The sequence below is a fragment of the Oenanthe melanoleuca genome, chromosome 3, assembly GCF_029582105.1.
Source record: "Oenanthe melanoleuca isolate GR-GAL-2019-014 chromosome 3, OMel1.0, whole genome shotgun sequence".
Classification (NCBI taxonomy): Eukaryota; Metazoa; Chordata; class Aves; order Passeriformes; family Muscicapidae; genus Oenanthe; species Oenanthe melanoleuca.
Window position 1 is genome coordinate 61908067 of NC_079336.1, and position 18101 is coordinate 61926167.

At 39.0% G+C, this 18101-nt stretch overlaps 1 protein-coding gene across 2 annotated transcripts in view; it reads right to left on the reverse strand.

Moving 5' to 3' along the window:
* Window positions 1-4069, reverse strand: part of PDE7B (phosphodiesterase 7B) — a 168943-nt gene extending 164874 nt beyond the window's left edge. The window contains exon 1 of one of the 2 annotated variants that reach the window (XM_056486535.1): window positions 3894-4069. In XM_056486535.1, coding sequence (XP_056342510.1) covers window positions 3894-3914 — 21 coding nt within the window. In that variant the 5' untranslated portion in view covers window positions 3915-4069. The remainder of the gene's footprint in view (window positions 1-3893) is intronic. The other variant, XM_056486534.1, reaches the window with a different exon arrangement.
* Window positions 4070-18101: the final 14032 nt, after the last annotated feature.

An 18101-nucleotide genomic window follows, 5' to 3' on the forward strand; every position in this document is an offset into this window, starting at 1 on the left:
CCTCTGGAAATACTCTCTGCTCTATCTGATCTGGCACTGATTTGTTAATTTTCTACTTTAAAACTGGAGGCTTTAAAATAGATAGCTATCACTAGCCCAGACCTGAGCACTGTGAACCCTTGCAATATATCTTCTGAATCCCACAGTCTGTTACAGGATAATAGAAACAACAGGGTTCAGAGCTTCAAATATTGTTTTCTAATGCAGTTTTTTTTAATGGAATGGTAGTAAGAATAATAGAAAAAAATTAAATTTAATAGTTCTTCACAGTTTCTAGGATGATACATAAGAATTCTTTTTGCAAAAAAAAACCCCTGACTTTGCATTTTCAAATTCTATGAATTAGTTAAACAAATCGTCTTAAATGAAAAAAATGCATTCTTTCTCTCTGATATCTATACAAAGCTAATACTTCAGATCTGAAAAACTGCTACTACTGTCAGAAGGCAGGTTATTTGGCTTCTACTCATTTACTGTGAAACACCAAAGGTTACTAGCAATCCTTATCTGATTAGATATGTGGTACCTGGCACTGTGACCCATCTTCTCAGCATCATTCATCTTTAGGTACCAAAACTGGCGCACCTTGAGGTGGCCAGAGAGAGAAAAAGCATCAGAACTTCTGAACTTATTTAGTACACTCAGGCTGCACCTGTGTCCCAGTATAAACTCTAAATAACATTAATTCTACACCCTGAAGCTTATGACTGAAAAGTGCAAATTTCACACTAGAGGTAAAGCCACTGTTTCACTGGAAGTGTAAGAACTGATGTCCCTGTAAGAGTAAGCCAGCTTGCTGGCTGAGGAACAGGAAAGATGAATTTCCTAGTTCTGACGTCTTCTACCCAATGTGGATGTGACAGGAGAAATACTGAACCATCATTTCATTTCATTTCATTTCACAAAAGACTTAATTTTGTTCTGGCAGCTAGTAGGACCACAGCTGTCCCTTTCACTTTCACCCTGTGACAAGCACATGGAATGCTGTAATAATTTCAAGCATGAAAATGGAGTAACAATGTGATGATGAACAACAGTGAGGAGCTAAGGATTCCTATTTACATGGAATATTTTCCTGGCTGCGCCAAACAACTTGTTTTTCTGTTAGCCCAGAAACCAGAACCAATCTCATCAAGAGCTTTTGGCCATGCATCTATCTTGATCTGAGAAGAGATTAAGCCTCAAATATTTCTTAGGATTAAATAGAGATGTGTCAGGTTTTAGTCTATTGACAGTACTGCCTTGGTTAGTAGCTGTCATTTTTGCTTCATACAGCTCCTATAAAAGAAACTGCCAGTACAAGAGCAGATTTTTGCCTGAGATTGAAAAACTACAAGAAAACCATATCTGCATAATAGAATACCAATTTTCAGACCATTTCTCATTAAAATATGCTTTAGCTATTGGTAGAAGAACTGCGATGAGTGAAAAGGAATTACGTAGGATCAAATGTCTCAAACGTACATCATACTTGCAATGAAGACGCTGGAAAATCAGTCTGCCACCATGACTTACCTGGTAAGAGCAAGCAGAGGGCTCAATTTCAGAAGGGAAAAGGACACAAACAGGGAGAAAGGGGAGCTGCTGTTATAATGATATAGGTATATGCTGTCTCACACGATTAAACATTCTACAGTTTTAAAAACTGATCTGCAGCATATTGGATTAGGCTCAGCAGAATGTGCCTTGCTCTGATGGGATCACTGGAACTTCACTGGTGACAACTCCTGTCCACCCAATGGAAATAAACTCAGAAGAAGCAGCCATTCACAGCCCATGAAACTTCTGCAATATACAACTTTTTTGAGACTATGTGAGTGCAAATCAGTCAGTCACTGCAGAGAGGCCAACCTTAAATCGTATTTTTTCTAGATTCTGATTAGGATTGTCCAGAGGAAACACTGCAGGTAAACTTTTCTTACTAAACCAGTAAAACTCCTGTCCTCAGCAGAAGTCCACCTACCATATTTTCTGTTAGTACCACCACTAGTAGTTGCCACAGAACACAGATGTACCAACATGTAGAGCTTAGAAACTTTTTATCAAAAGTCAATAATTTAATTCTCAGAAATTGTTATAAGCTCATATCTTACAGATTGTCATTTGGAAACTTGAATATATTCATATAGTTACAGGGTTTTTCCTTACAGAACAGGTTATAGTCTCTATAGTCTGAGACATGCTCTTAGTTAAATTTACAAATTAATCATCTAACCAACATGATACTAGCCTTTCTGAACCTGAGCTAGAGAAGTAGTACTTTAGTTTTTGAAAACAGCTGGCAGTTCACATAGCAAGAATTTGGGGAGGGCCGAGGAAGAGGGAATGACATGGAGATTACAGAATAACAGTTCCCTCAACTAAGCTTGACTTTGGGTTTTTGGATGATATGAGAAAATATCTTCTAGCATCTTCAAAGAGATGGGGCACTACAGAGCTTATCTGTGACAAACCTCTTTGTTTCTGCAGCCATCAGTGAAGATACAGCAAAGGAAATGGAGGAGCTGCAGTTATGCATTTGCAATACACAAAGTCCTTGTTTTCCCACTAGGCACTGCAGAATAGCAATTGTCCATTCACAGCACATAGCACATCCTCTGCATTTCAGAGCTAATATTTTTGCAGTCCTTAAGCTAGCATGCTTCAGCCTAGTGGAGTTAATTTTTTTAACCCTATGGGGTGCACTGCAAGAGATAGGTGTGCTCATGTTCTTGTTCCTTGTTAGAGGAATAGTTTATTCAGGCATAATTTTCAAAGTTAAACTGAAATATTTTCAAATTGCAGAGGATTTATATCTACAGCAACGTTTCAAACAGGGCTATAAAAAGTCTCCTTCCACAAATCAGAAAAATATGAAGACTGCTGGTCATTTAACATACCTGTATATTAATCCAATTAACAACAGAAATCTCCTGTGTTGGCTGGAGTTATTTTTAAGACTGCTTGTACACAGACACACACACACAAGCTCTGACAAGTGGCTTTTCCTCTTACAATTTAGAATCACGCTCTTGAAAACAATGCTAGTTTGATGGTAGCAGTTGCTTTCATTTACTGCAGCACACACTGCCCACTGTGATGCTGCAATACTCATTCAAGGCAGATCACTGGCTCAAACATGAATTGAAGCTATATGCTATCAAACAGATGCCAGGTTACATCACTTCAACTCCCGAGCAAATTTCCACTTTTCTCTGTTTAGGTAGCAAAAGCTGGTGAAAACTGGTGTTGATATAAGACAGCCAGCTCTCTCCCTTCCCAGTGGGGATCTGCTTCTTAGTCAAAGCTCAGGCTGCTTCTTAATTTTGAACTTCTGAACCCAAACCAAGTAAAGTAATCTAAGCATGATTAAAAAAAAAAAAAAAAAAAAAAAAAAAAGCCAGCAGAAAAACCCAGTACATGTACTCCTAAAAATGAGGCCGATATTCTTTTCTACTTGACCTGTTTATTTCCAACTCTTCCTCCCTCTGCTCTAACTCTCAGAAAAACTCACAGCCCCCTCAGGATAGGGACAAGTTTCTGTTTTCTTCTCCCTTCATCTAAGCCAGACAAGTCCCAGGTCTCCTCTCCTGCCACAGAGCAATAGGAATACATATAGAAAAATCAATCACACTTTCCCCAGTGGAATCAGAAAGGACTACCACAAGAGATTCTTTTTGCAATCTTCTGTAGCCATCAAATGGTTAAATCAACATAAGTTAAAATTTTCATCTAGTTTGAATAAAGAGAAAAAGGGAGGAAATTCAAAAAACGGTTGCTGTAGTAACAATCACCAGTAAAAATCTTTTTCACTAAATAATAGTATTATCTCCCTCTCCCCCTCACAATTTTAGCCCCCCTCCAAAAAAAAAAAAAAAAAATCATGCTGCCTCCTTTAGATTTGCTGTACATACCTCAACCATTAAACAAGACATTTAACCATAGTGGCAGTTCTGTGACCTCTGAATGCCGTGAAATCTCTAAGCGGTGCAGCTTGTTCATGAAGACTTGTACTGCAGAATCCGGCAACTGCATCCAGGGTTGGGGAATAGAAATAAGTAACGACCGCAAAAAAAAAAAAAAAAAAAAAAAAAAAAAAAAAAAAGGTAATAACTAAGAATAAAATAAATAATTTTTTACGGAAGAAGGGAAGGTGGCCGGTCCCGCGGCAGGCGGTGCGAGGCTGGGAGCGGGCGGAGCGGCGCTGCGGGGCCGTGCGGGAGCGCAGCGGGCGCGGGCGGAGGCGCGGGAGCCGCGCACCAATCCCGGCCCTGCCAGCGCTGCCCGGCTGCCAGCGCCAGCAGAAACCCTTTCTGTTTATGTTTCCTCTCCTCGGCTGTGACGTCAAGGGGGTTAGTTTTTCCTCTGCATGTGCTATTAATTTTAAGCGACTACTATGGGCGGAATGTGGCGGTGATTTAGGCAGGCTACCCTAGGCGAGAGAAAGCCGGAGTCATGATTTATCTGTCCTGCATTCGGCTCAGAAAGATTTTATAGCCAGAGGTACCAGAAAGATCAAAATATCCTCACAACATGGGGAAAGGCTGTAAATACGCTTACATATATTGAAGTATTCTTAAACACACACAAGATATTTTCCGGGGAGAGCTGGGTTATCTCCATGGGTTGTGGTGCAAAATCAGACCCGATCCTGCCCTCGCCCTACAGTAAATCAGGAACTGCTTGTCTAAGTTCAGCAGTGTCACACCAGTGTAAACCTGGCTGAAGAGATAAGACTGAGACTACTGTACACATCCTTTTATCAGTCAGCAGGGGCTACGCTGCGGATTAGCAAACTGCTTTCCCTACCCATCCGAGTCACGGATGCAGTCACCCTTGAGGGCTGATCTGGGCAAACAAAACTTCTGATCACAGCCCAGCTGTGCTCACCTCTGAGCTCTGCTGCAGACCACCACACAGCCCTTTATTTCCTAACAAAGTCCACAGCAAAAGGCAAGAGGAAGGTAGAGCCCAACTTTCACACCACTGACAGTGGAGAAACCACTCTGCTGAAGCTTCAAGAAGCAGATAACATTCATCAAGGTCGATCAGCATGGGCAAAAAAGGCTAGAACTTCACAAGGTAATTGACAGGAGGTCAGCTGACAACAGTAAGGGCTTTGTTACCTGCATCATTCTAATTTTATCGATTTGTTCGTCTAGGGAATCCTTTCAAAGATCTCGGTCTGTGAGGCACAATTAATTTCCAGAACGTCTTAATGGTCTCATATTTAATTTTAAAACACAGACAAATGCTTTTAAAATTGAGTGGGCAGAAAACTCCCGAGAAAGAAATTTCTCAGTGCTCCACAGAGCATGTGCAAATAAAACAGAAATCATAGGAACTTCCCCATGACCACCAATTGATTCTACCAAAATGCAGCTCCAGAGAGGGCAAAATATTTAATGATTTTGCTTACTGAAAAGTCTGTCTGTGCTATCACTGCTAATGCAATCATCTTCACAAACAAACGCTAAGAGTAACAGGGATGTAAATGCTAGAATAGCATATTAAAAAGTATTAAATAAGTTAGAGATTTACAAAATCAATTAGAGCACATTAAGTTCACTGTCTGTACTTAGAGAACCGTACAAAGCAATTTGAAATGCACAAATAGGAGTATTATTCATAATGCACCAAAAATCATCGTGTTCATCTTCACTCAGCATTGGTGAGCAGGCAACTGATTAATGCACTTTGGGATCTGCACTTCAGGAACCTGTTTTGGGAATGTCAGCTGAAAATTGAATGAATTTCAGTGGGAGCAATCTGAAGTCTGTGAGGAAAGACTGAGATTGATAGTCTTTAGTCCAAAGAAAAGAGAGTTGATAGATATTCTTAACTATATGAAGGGTATATTTCTCTGAAAGGAAATAAACAGTGCTAGATAGAGTTTATTCTTTGGCCTGGAGACATTATCTGGCCTTTAAACTTCTTCACCCTTTATGGCAACAGAGCTTCATCTAAGCTGATGATAAGTCTCAGGCTGTGTTTGGAAAGCAATCAGTGCAGTGCCCAAAATCTGTGAAGGTCTGTTCTAGAAATATGACATATTAGATAATCAAGGTCCACTGTTTCAAGCTGCATTCTGGCTCTGTTTATTTTACTAGATCCAGACAATTTGAAAAGAAGAAGGGATTAAATTTTTCTCCGTATGAGCTGTGGTTAGAACAAGTAAACTGCAGCAGAGGAAAACTGTTTGACTTGGGAAAAACTAAAGGTAGGAGAGTGAAGTACTGAAATAGAGCAGTGATAGGCTGCAGTGTCTTGTTACTGGCTATTTTTAAAAGTATGGTTAGTCAATTATTATTCCTGAACAGTTTTGATACAGGTGATCCTACTGCGAAGTACAGATGTAAGAGTGGGACATTTCCAAATGTTATTTCGGTCCTATTGTTTTCTTGGTTTTGCATTTTAGGATCAATCTCATTAACAACATTACATTGCACTTCATTAAGTAGGGTCCAGGTAAATTCCAGTTTTGCACAAAGTCTTAGGTCCTGTCTCTCTCCTAAATAAATTAGAGGTTACTTCAATCTCCTGCAACCAAGTGGCCCTATGGCAGTGAGTGGTCACTGTGGGTTTTGTGCTGTAGGGGTTTCTTGGGTGAAAAGAGAAAGAAGCCTGGAAGCACTCCTGATTGCAGTTTCTACTTGGACAAAGAATCTTAATGCCTGCACGAGGAGATGCAAGTAAGGGTGGGAATGAGAAGAAATGTCTTGGTTATCTTAGCATAGCTATGCATTTCCTTGAAGGGGTGGGTAGGACTGATGAGAAAAAATGGACTCCACCTAGCAAAGAAAAAAACTTCAGCATATATTTGCTAATCTGATTTGATATATGCTGAAATATCCTGTCAGGCTGGTGACTTACATGTCCAGATAAATGTGACCCACACTGGCCTAAACAAAATAGCCGAAAAAATGAAAACTCATTATTTAAAAAAACAAAAGTCATTGAAGGAAGAAAAAAGAAAACAAAACAACTGATGCTCTAGACTGATGTGAACTGTATCTAAATAAGTATAATGGAGCCAGAACACTTAAAGCCAGATCAAAACTACAACTTAATTGACATAACTGAAATTGGTAGGGTAGAGTCATGTGAGTATGTGACTGGAATACTAATGCCAAAGAGTACAGCTTGTTCAGGAGCAAGAGGAGGAAAAAACAAGAGGAAAAAAGGTAAAGGAGATTATGCCTTATGCCTCACTGAGATGTTCAGAATGCAGCAGGAAACATGCATTGAAAGTTTGAGCAATAGTACAAAGGACAAGAATATAGACACTGTCAGGGAATCTGCTGCAGATAAAAGCAGATAAAGTAGATAACTCTTTTTGTTAGCAATTTACAGGGTTGTCCAAAGCATAGAACCTGGCCATAATGGGAGATTTTAATCATGCAGCTCTTGCAAAACGAGCTGAACTTGACTCAGACACAGTGGTTCCTTCTCCCCAGAATAAGCATTAGAGTATATACAGGTACCCATCAAATTTATGAGCCTGCCTTTTTGAGCAATCTTACTTAATGAAATAGTTTATTTGACTTCCTTTTACAGTGCTGGTTCAGCATTGCAAATGCTTTAATATTTTTTTTAAGCTATTCTCCTTTCTCGATATAGGTGGCACACTGAGACGTGTTCTCTCTTACCATGGAACAGCATTCTTCTTCACAAATCTGCAATCCTTCCATTGTGGTTTTTGGAAAGGAAGATGGATATTAGAGCAGCTTCTTAATTGGCCTCACCCAAACCACAGTCCTTATACCCAGATAGAATCCCTAAAATTTAAAAAAAATTAATATATCTCAGTGCCAGTAAAATTTGTTTGCACATGATAGAATGGTAGGCACAGTGCATGGAGAGGCAAAAAGATGGCTCCTTCCTAAGATACCTTCCACTTTCTTCTCATTGCTTTACTTCTAAATAAAGCCATCTTTAGGATGGGCTGTAGAACCAGACCAAAATTGCTCTTCATATTGCTCTCAATGACATCTGAACGGGAGCTGGGAATAAGGAGTGGAAAATGAGGCATCATGTTCAAACTGCTACCACAGATGAACAAAATCATGCCTGACTATCCTTTCCAACTTTCCTCTGCTGCCCCTAAAATTGCTCTGAATTGCAAAGTTGTAGATGTTACATGATTCCTTAGGGCATAAACTTGTAAACCTGAGGATGCTGAAAACTCTGTGACGAAAGTTGCTCTTTGTCAAGTCTGTTGCAGCTTTCTTTGTCAGGGCACAATAAAGGTGGACAAGTAGTGCAGAGTGACAGTGGCCTGCATTCATGAAAACAAAGGAAGGAAAGGGTCAACAACCACAGTCAGAGTATAGTTTCAAAGAACTTTATGCTTATCCCACTCCATGAATAGACACATTACTGTTGGAGGTGAGTTCATATGTTACACTGTAATTGCTGTTGGGAAACTTCTAAAGGCAAATTTCCCCAGGCTGAATTACGTGAAATTGCTCATAGTGACTAGATGTGAATGCTCTGTGCCTGTTTATTTACAGATCAATGCCTTCAGATTAGTCTTGTCATGGTTGCAATGAATGGCTGGGAGCATCCTTGGTGCAGTTTGTGGAACAGACTCCCTTGCAGGTCTTTTCTTCTCCTGGGAACTGTGTGATGTTTTTAGCGTGCTTACAGAGAGCCTGTGTGAGCTGTCAGAAGCTGCTGTGGCTGATACCAGCTGAGGTTCAGGGATGTTTGAAATGACCCAGACAAGAATGGAGGCTGCTAAGTGCAGGATGCTGTTCACAGTGAGCTGGTCCCCACAGGAGGACACAGATTGCTGACTTGACTTCAGTCCTCATTTATTTGACCTAAAAGCTGCTGTGTTGGTACATGGTTTGGACTTCTGGGCTTCCAAGTGCTTTCATAAGAAGATTACCCTTCTCCCAAGAAAGGTGTCCCAAAAGGGAATGCTCTCCAGCTTTCTCAAACTTATGCCTGCAATATTTTGCCCATCTTTCCAGCCTTGATGCCATCTACCTCTTGTCAGACAGCTTTTCCAATAGGAGCTAAAACACAGCTTTTTCTGGCAAAAATTTCCCTCTAGATGTCCCCTATGCCCTATCAGAGTTCCCAACCTTCTTCCCATAAACTGCTGAGTTTAAAAAAAAGTCTGTTTATATAATTCTGTTTCTTTTAGCTTTCTTTTTACTTTTTCTTTTTACTTCTATACACTTAGCCATAGATTTAAGTGATAGGAAATATCCCCAACAAAATGTTCTTTTTTATTAAATCAAAAGAGAATGCAAATAATTTCTCATCTATGGACTAGATACTTCATATAAACAGCACTGGATGAGTTCAACAAGCATTATATACAATGATGAACACATCAGGAAGAGAATTTCAAATCCCCATTTCCTTGAGACAGTGATCTAGAATATTATGTGGACCTCGATTTTCAGCAGATATGACCTTGAATTGATAAAGAAATAATTGGATACATGAATGTTTTGAACTTATTTTGGGTCCAGTCATAGTCTCGTTCTGTTTTGCAGCATTTCAATGACTTCCAGAGGGTGTCAGTTGGATTCCTAATGAAGAGGATGACAGCACAGTCTGCCCTCAGAGTCAGTCTCCTGGCCACAGAGCAATTTAAAGCCCCCAAAGTCAGCTTAAGCCATTCCAGCAAAGGTGCAGTTCATTCAGCCACCACAAATGCTGTATACAGGCACAAAGGACTTCATCACATGGGCCAAAGGAGCTGACACACAGTTCCCAGGCACTGGCAAAGAACAGTGAGAAAACATTGCTGGCAATGACTCATATTTGCTTTAGTGATCAGACTATATGCAAAAACATTTTGTTTTGTCAGATCCAATGCAATAATATTTGACATGTGATTTCAAACCTAGGAAAGCTGAGAACGGACAGGTGAAAATTTTAAGTATATTTCCTTAACTGAAGGAGAACAAGCTTTTATTTTGGTCAATGCTGAGTACTTTTGTCTTCACTCTATCACTTCTAAATGAGTGACAATACTTCCCCCTAAAAAACAAGCATGTCCACAGAAAATTTGAAGTCATAAAGAGCAACAAGACCAGCAAATCCAAAACTTTATCTTTTTAATACCACTGTTGTTGATAATTCTCCAAGTTCATCCAGCTCTAATTTGTGCAAGCAATTTTTTTGTTTACTAACTTTTCAGCCAGTGGCTTATTTCTATGAGGCTCTTGGTGTTTAAAACAGTTGAAAAAGAAGAAATAAATGAAAAGTAATGTTTTTACATATCACAGAGGTAGTTGAAACAAACTAGTAGAAAAACAAACCAGATGTAATTCTGCATCAAAGAATTACAAGCACTCTCAGAAAGGCTAGTGTATCAACCACTGAGACTAAAACCATAAAAATACTGCAAGAAAAAAACAATCCTTTTTTGTTCAATTGATTATACTAAATTTTGTGGTCAACAAACAAGAAAAAATGGGGAAAATAATCAAAAGGTAGTTTTCAATTCAAAGCCTCATTTTAATATTTAAGAATTTGTACTGCATCACTATTTCAGACAGATAAACACACAGATAGATGCTTTCTTTAAAAATATTGAGGAATATAATACACAATTCCTACATTTTCATTTCAACATATATGAATTACAAAGAGATTATTTTGGTTTTTTCTGGGTTTTTTTTCCTGATGCCTGCAAAATTTTAGGTGCAGGAGAACTATTTTTATAACTTGCAATTCATTTTACTACTTAGGCATTTTGCTAAGTTTTCAGAATTTTAAGATATTTTTCTTATTTCCATCATATTTTCTGTGAAATAGGCATTACTCAAATGAAGCTGAGGCCAACATCTTTTAAAAAGGATTATTTAGTCTATCAAAGACACTTTTAGCTTTCACAGGAAGCTAATAATGAGTAGCTTTCTTATCCTATTGAATTGAAACATGGTAGTGTGACCCAGCAGGTATAGGCCTTGAGGATGAAAACCATATTGAAATATGCAAATGAAAAGAATTTGATTTTGCCCAGCAGCTAGTGCTTGCATGTGAATGATGCTTTGACCAGTTTTCTAGCTGTCCACCTGTTTTCTTCCCCCTCACCTCCACATTCCTCTGCATGCAGCACCTCTGTGTTCTGAGATTCCCATATAGTCTACAGGCATTACATGAGCTGTCTTCAAATATTCTGTGTAATCCACAAGCTTGTACTTACTTCATGCTGATTTTTGTCTTTAATAGACAGAACTGAGCACAGATTGCTGTTCTGGTTTATGTCCTTCTCAGAAAGGGGGAAAGAAGTGCAAGTGCACAGTGGCTGTAAGTGTACAGCAAAGCTGGTGCCCTCCCCAGCACAGAAACTGCACAGATTGAGCAATGACCATAAGTCCCTAAAACATTTTACAATTTTATTTCATTACATGAAATTGGTCTGTGATAAAACTAGTGATAAAACCAGTATAATCAGAGGGGAGAGGAAAACACTCCCAAGCCAAGCAAAAGGGACAAGTTCTCTTACAAACAAGAGTCAAATTCTCAGCAGACCTCAATGGTGATCTCTTCCAGACTGCAAGGTTTGAGTCTTAATTTTTTGCATCTTTTCTTGTCTCTTATTAAAATCACCTCAGTGCTATGTGATCTGAAATTCAAGCCAAAATGAAACTGCCACAGAAGGAGAAGGACATTGTTGGGGTCAAAACTTTATGTCCTTAACTTCTCATGCAAAAATACCCCCTGATTACCATCACATCCATGTCAAACAGTCCACAAAGCTAAGGCACATGTGGCAGTGTACAGTCAGTGACATTTACACAGCAATAGATCCTTTGCTTTCAAAGTGATGATTTGCAGTGGTTTCCCATGCAGTTTGAGCCTTTAAATGAATCATAATTAGAAACTCTTAAAAAGAGGATGTTAAAACCAGTATGAATTCACTAAAATGCTAAAGATGTGAATCCAAGGTAGGTAAGTCAGGAAAATACTGGAAATGTATTGTAGATACACAATGGATAAAATCTTTGAAGTCAGTAGGATTTCACCATTTGCTTCAATGGATTACACCTGCTATACTTTATAATTATATACTTAGGAAGAGGACATTTAGTGTTAGCAGGGTAGTGATACTGCAAGATGCCAATCTTGACATTTTCACATATATTCAGAATCTGGATGAATGGGCTAAACAGTTAAGTAAGACACAAAGCATGTGAATGTTCAGCTCTTGTAGTGAAGGCAGGCTCATTAAGGACAAATACAGGTTGCTTTGATGTTGTGCCAAGCATCTGTAATTTTGTAAATTACAGAATACAGTAGCATTTTGAGACAACTTGCCTTGGCAATGACATTGACAGATGATAAACTGTTGATTTTCTGTCAGCTGCTTTCTTCCTCCTTTTTCAGCTCTCTGGTTCCAAACATCTCCAACCCACATCTCCACAGACCTTCACCAAGCCCATGGCTTCCCACTGGTGTTCTAGGCAATAGATGAACCTGGGTGATGGAAGTCATTATTCTCTATTGTTCCTCAGTCTATGTGTCACTTGCAGGATGTCTCCTCTGCACTGATGTGCTTTCTGGAGTTGCTTCATGTGCAATTCAGCTCCTCTTGTTGTGAGGACAATGACTTCCAGAAGAAGCATCTCCACCAGCAATCTGACTTCACCTACTCCATCTACCAATACAGTGTGCTGGTTTAAAATCTAGAGTGTAAAAGAACCTAGGTTACTGAAAATGTGTCAACCTAGGTTACTTGTTTCAATGTCTCCTTTGAAGGCACAGATTATTTTACCTAAACCTTAGATTTCAATTTTGGTTTATGCTACCCTATTTTTACATATACTCCAGACTTGCAAACAAATGTAAATGACAATTTGAAAAGATGGCTCCTTTCCTATGAAATGCTATAAATCTTAGGATATGTCTTTTCCTTTTTTTTTTTAAATTTAGAAACGTTTTCAGTTGGTAATTCTTGTAGGACTCAGGAAAAATAAAGTGCAGGGACCTTAAATGGAAGAAATTAAAAATGTATTTTTTGAGGGCTCATTATGCATTCAGTAAAAACTTTTGAGGACAAAAATGTGGTCCCAGATGGGGAGGATAACAATTACAAAGTAACACATGGATCTGACAATATGAATATTTTTTTACTTGCATCAGAGGCCTGTATTTACACAGCAGTAATTACAAAGTTGCCCTGGCATTCAGCCACTTCACTACATTAAAGGTAGGACATAGCTACCAAGGTTCCCTAAATTCTGGAATCCAGGTTTCTCCTTTGGAACAATTTAAGCTGACTTTAATGGCATCAAACAAGACTTCAATTAATTCTCCCTGTTAATTACCCTCCTCCTGCACACACACTTTTGTTTTATGAGCAAGACTCTTTCCCTGTAAGCTCTCTACGTTTAGCCTGTAAACCAGGCACTTGCTGTCCCTGCTTTGCACTTTTAAAATATGCAATCCCATTCCCAGATGCTTGCAATGCCAAAGTACATAAAGTGTAGCTGTCCCTTATGGTCCTTCTGGCTGAATGTCACTTTCAGAGTCACAAGGTTTGCTACACATATAGAAATATGTTTTTTCAATTATTATCCAGCAATAACTGTTGGGAATCAAGGTCAAGCCAAACTAGGACATTTAATCCATCTTCTAAAACTCAATAAATATTAAAATAATAACTAGGTAAAGACTACCAAAATCTTTTCTATGTGTTGTCAGGTATGGCTACATATCCCGTGCTTCTACAGTTGAGTTCATACCTGAAACTCCAGGTTATTGTGTAGGAAAGAGATAACAAAGAATCAGAATGCTAGGAATTGCAGCTGTAACACCCAAAGAAGCCCAAGCCACTCACACTCAAGTGTAATTGCCCACCATAGAAATTATTTTACTGTTATAACTAAGATCATTGAGAATCATGAGACAAACCAATCTCTAATGAGGGCAAACATGACATAAATGGAAACTACTAAAGAACAAAAGTGAGCAGACAAGAGAGAAAATATTATCAACAGCAGGGATTGTGAGAAGGAAAATGTATTTTTACCTGGTCCTAAATCTTTCCAATGACTTTAATCCTTAAGTGAAAATGTCACACCCAGGAGATACATAAACAGACTAAACATGACCCAGATTAAAGGTAAAAGCAAACATGGGCCAGCTCTGACACAGAAGATGAGCTCAGTGAGGTCAGCAGCAGCATTGCAGACCACTCTCTCAAACTGAGACACCAGGTGTCTGATCAGCACTGTGGCACACACGTTGCTCTCAGTAGTCTGGTTGATCTCTTAACATGAACAATGATTTTTATTTCTGAAATCCCAATTTAGACTTCCCTGCCCACACACAAAATATTCATTGGACTGCAGCTCTGTATTCTCACAGACACACAAACATACAACCAAATATTTGTTAGTCTTCTACAAAATGTCATTATTTACCATCATAGAGCTCAAATTATTTTTATTGTATTCCAAAGAAAGATCAATATTTTAAGTGTTGATGAAAGTACTTATTTCTTTTTACATTGGTTAGTCACCCTGTGGAAACACTGTTTTGTGAAAATCTCCTTTCTCAAGGTGACATTTGTGACTTTATTTCAGTCAGCTATACCATCCCAACCCTGGAATTTCTAGATCAAAGGAGAGTGGGATAATTTCTTGCAAAGTTAGTAAAGGTTTAAAAAGATGTTGCTCAAAATTAAACTTTCTTTAAAATATTGAAAATCAAATGAAGGAACTATTCCTTAACACAAGATGCTGTTATATGATAATATCTTTACCTGAATCTTCTATTTTCAGTGCTACCTGGCTTAGATATAGTTTTAATTGCCATATAAAGGTGGATAGAGGCAACAAGCAATTGCAATTATTATCTGAAGTAGTATTAAGGAGTAGAAATGGTGTTGGATGAAGCACTGGCATTAAAGAAGACAGATGAAGATTTGGTTGATTAAAAAAAATGGGAGTTTGAACTCATGGACTTATATTTTACTTACAGCCTGAAGCAAAACCATACAGGTCTTGTTTAATATTTGTTGGGACTGTGAAGTTATGAGAAAGATGTTCCACTGTGACTGGGTGTGGAAGCACTAGAAGTCTCCTGAGAAAGCATCTTCTGCCCAAACATGAAAAACCCAAGAGACCTGCCTGGATGAACTTCGATACATCACTATAAATAATGGGCATGTGTCCAGGAAACAAGGCTGGATTCTGAGGTTTTTTGCATGTCATTCATCTCTACCCTACTAAAGAGCTGTAGGAGCAAAAGGGCTCATCCAAGGTTTGCCACCATCCCTGTATAAGAACTTGTGCTCGTTGTGTTGTACTTGAACCTTTTAGCTCCACTGTGTACAATGAAACTCTTGTACAGTTGCTGCTGCAGGAGGTTAAAAATTTCTGTAGGAAATGGACAAAGGAGAGGAGAAATAAGAGCAAGCAGTAAGCAGAGAAAGCAAAGTCTGGCTTGGGTTGAGTTCTGCCTAGGACTTGAATTTGTCAATTACATGACTCCAGGAAGATCCACCATGTGGCTTTTCCTCTACTCCTGCTGGATATATCAAATCCTAACATGGCTTGGTTCTCTCTTTGGATGCTGTCCCTATGCCTTGTAGAACAAAGGGTGGGACACCTCCCAAACCTTAGGAACCTGCTGATCTCTCTTGTCTGCACCACTGTGCATTTCTACCTTCAGATCCAGAGCTCCATAGAAAATGAGAAGAAAGGAGAAAAAAGCAAAGTATTGTGAGAAAAATGTGGTCAGCCAGGTCTCTGTACAGATCTGAAAGTAGAGCTATCCTCCCCATCTGAAATACAAATAACTTCTGCAGTTCTCTGAGCAACCAAATAAAAATTTGCCAAAAATGGTGTTTGCTGTCTCCCTGTCCAACAGAAACAATGTTTTCTGGTTCTCCCTGACTACAAATCTAGAGGAATTTGTAAGTTTACAGACAAGTTTGGAAAGGAAGTGCTGTGGTCTGTGCTGGGCCATGTCAATCCAGGCAGATCAGGCTGCCCATTATGGCTTTGCCCACGCTGTGTGCTGCTGCTGAATGAGCCAGCTTAGACACCAGCATCACAGAAATGCACCCAGGTAGAAAAAATCCATATGAAAGCCTTGAAGTGGGACTCTACACCTTACTGTGGCAAGTCATAAAGCCACTTAGAACCTTGAAAGCCCCACATAGCTCCCTATGGAGTCCCTGGCTATTGCTCCTGAATGATGGCACAAGCTGCAGCTCATCAGGAGCCATGGTGCTCCCCAGAGGCAGGACTCAGCTGGGGAATTGGTGGCTCCTTTGAAGTTCTTGCAGACAATGCATCCACATTGCTGTGAATCTACATTCACACTGCATTCCAGAAAGAACAGCTGGACTCAGCAGTAACTACACTCAGTAATACTAGTAATAGCAAGTGGCTATAATTGAGATTAAATATTTTGTCTATAGAGTACTAAAATACTGAAAAATAGTTAAAAATCAAGAAGTATATCCCACTAGCACTACCAACAACAACATGAAACTGTTTTCTGTCTCAAAAAGTGGGTCACATATTTTGCTTGTGTTTGCTTAGCACCTATCACTGTAAAATCTGGTCCATGACTCACAAAGCACCAGTAACAAGCAGAAATTTCTTCTTGCACTTTCCTGCTGCATTCTCTTATTGCAATATGATTTGAGAGGACAGAGATTTGTTTGACCATTAGTTAGAAAGCATTTGAAAATGTGATAGGCATCCACATTCAACACTATTACTTTTTTTGCTGTTGAATATTTTACTAACAATGTCTATTAAGTAAAGCAGAGGTGCTCATGAAAGTGTGCAAAGCACAGAAAAATTCCTTACACATCAGTTCAATGGAAGTGTGAACTACTTTGATGGCAAGACACTTTTAGCTTTGGCTGATACCCTCAGTTCAGCTAAGACACTTCCTGAAGGCCAAGTGGAAATTTATTCAGGACTGGAGAAAGCTACTACTTATTTGATGTGTACAAGCATTACTGGGAAAGAGAGGTAGTATTTAAGCTTTTGCAAATATAACATATGTTTTATAAATCTGACACCCATTAAAGTGGGTATTGCTGTGGAAAAATAGAACAGGATGATGATAATTACTAAAAACACTCATTAAAGTAATCAAGAGTAGTAAAGGTCATGCAAATGAACAACATTCAGAGAACAGGATATGAGACACTGACTGCTCTGGACGGAGGGCAGGGAAAGAGATGGGAGAAAATGTTAAAGGGGAGTGCAAAGGAAGGAAATGTGAGACAGAGTGAAAAGACAGCAAGTCTGTGTCATTTACGTCACAACTGCCTTCAACAAGAGCAGTCAGGAAGAAGCTTCAGAATTTTTTCATTTCAGTAGCACTAAAATTATTTATGTATGAAAATTGTAGAGAACCATAGTAATTTCTTTTTAGAGTAAAGCACAGATGTTTGAATTCAAACACATAGAACTTGATCATGAGCAAAACTGCAAAAAGGGAAACTGATGGGAACAAAGTAAATTGAAGAGATGTGATTTTGTTACTACAAATTCCTCTGAATAGATATGAGCATTATATCTCTCAGTCCTTCAAGTAACTTGGCATCAGTCTGGATATAAGTGAAGGTGCTGAGCCATTTAGAGGGACCTTCCTTCCAACAAAATGTTACTTCATCTTTCCCCTAGGCTCAAAAAGAATTATTTTCCATTTCTTCCAATCAAACCTGAAGGTCCCCCTCCTCCTGCAGCTCCTCAACAGTTTCATATCAGCAGAGCACAGCAGAAACTCAGTACAGTGCTGAACCCAGTGTGCTGAGATTCTCCTCAGCCCATGTGCTACTGCATCCAACTGGAAATTTCCAGAGAGGCCAGGGGAGGCATCTGCCTAGAAACCTCCAACAGGAGTAGATATGTATTTTGATACATTATAAAAACAGTATTCACTACATATGAATGTAGCAATGATTTGCTGCTGGCATATGTCTTAAAGAAACTTCCTTCAAGCTTTCTTTGTGAAATTATTTTTCCTTCCTTGAGCTGCAAGAGCAAAACCAGAGGTGTGTGGGCAATTTCATGACTTAACAGGCAACTTCTCAAGCAAGAGAATAAATCATGCCACAAACATGATTTTTATTCATCTTACTCAGCTCAGCCTCGAGAAAATAAAAAGCATTAAGTTTT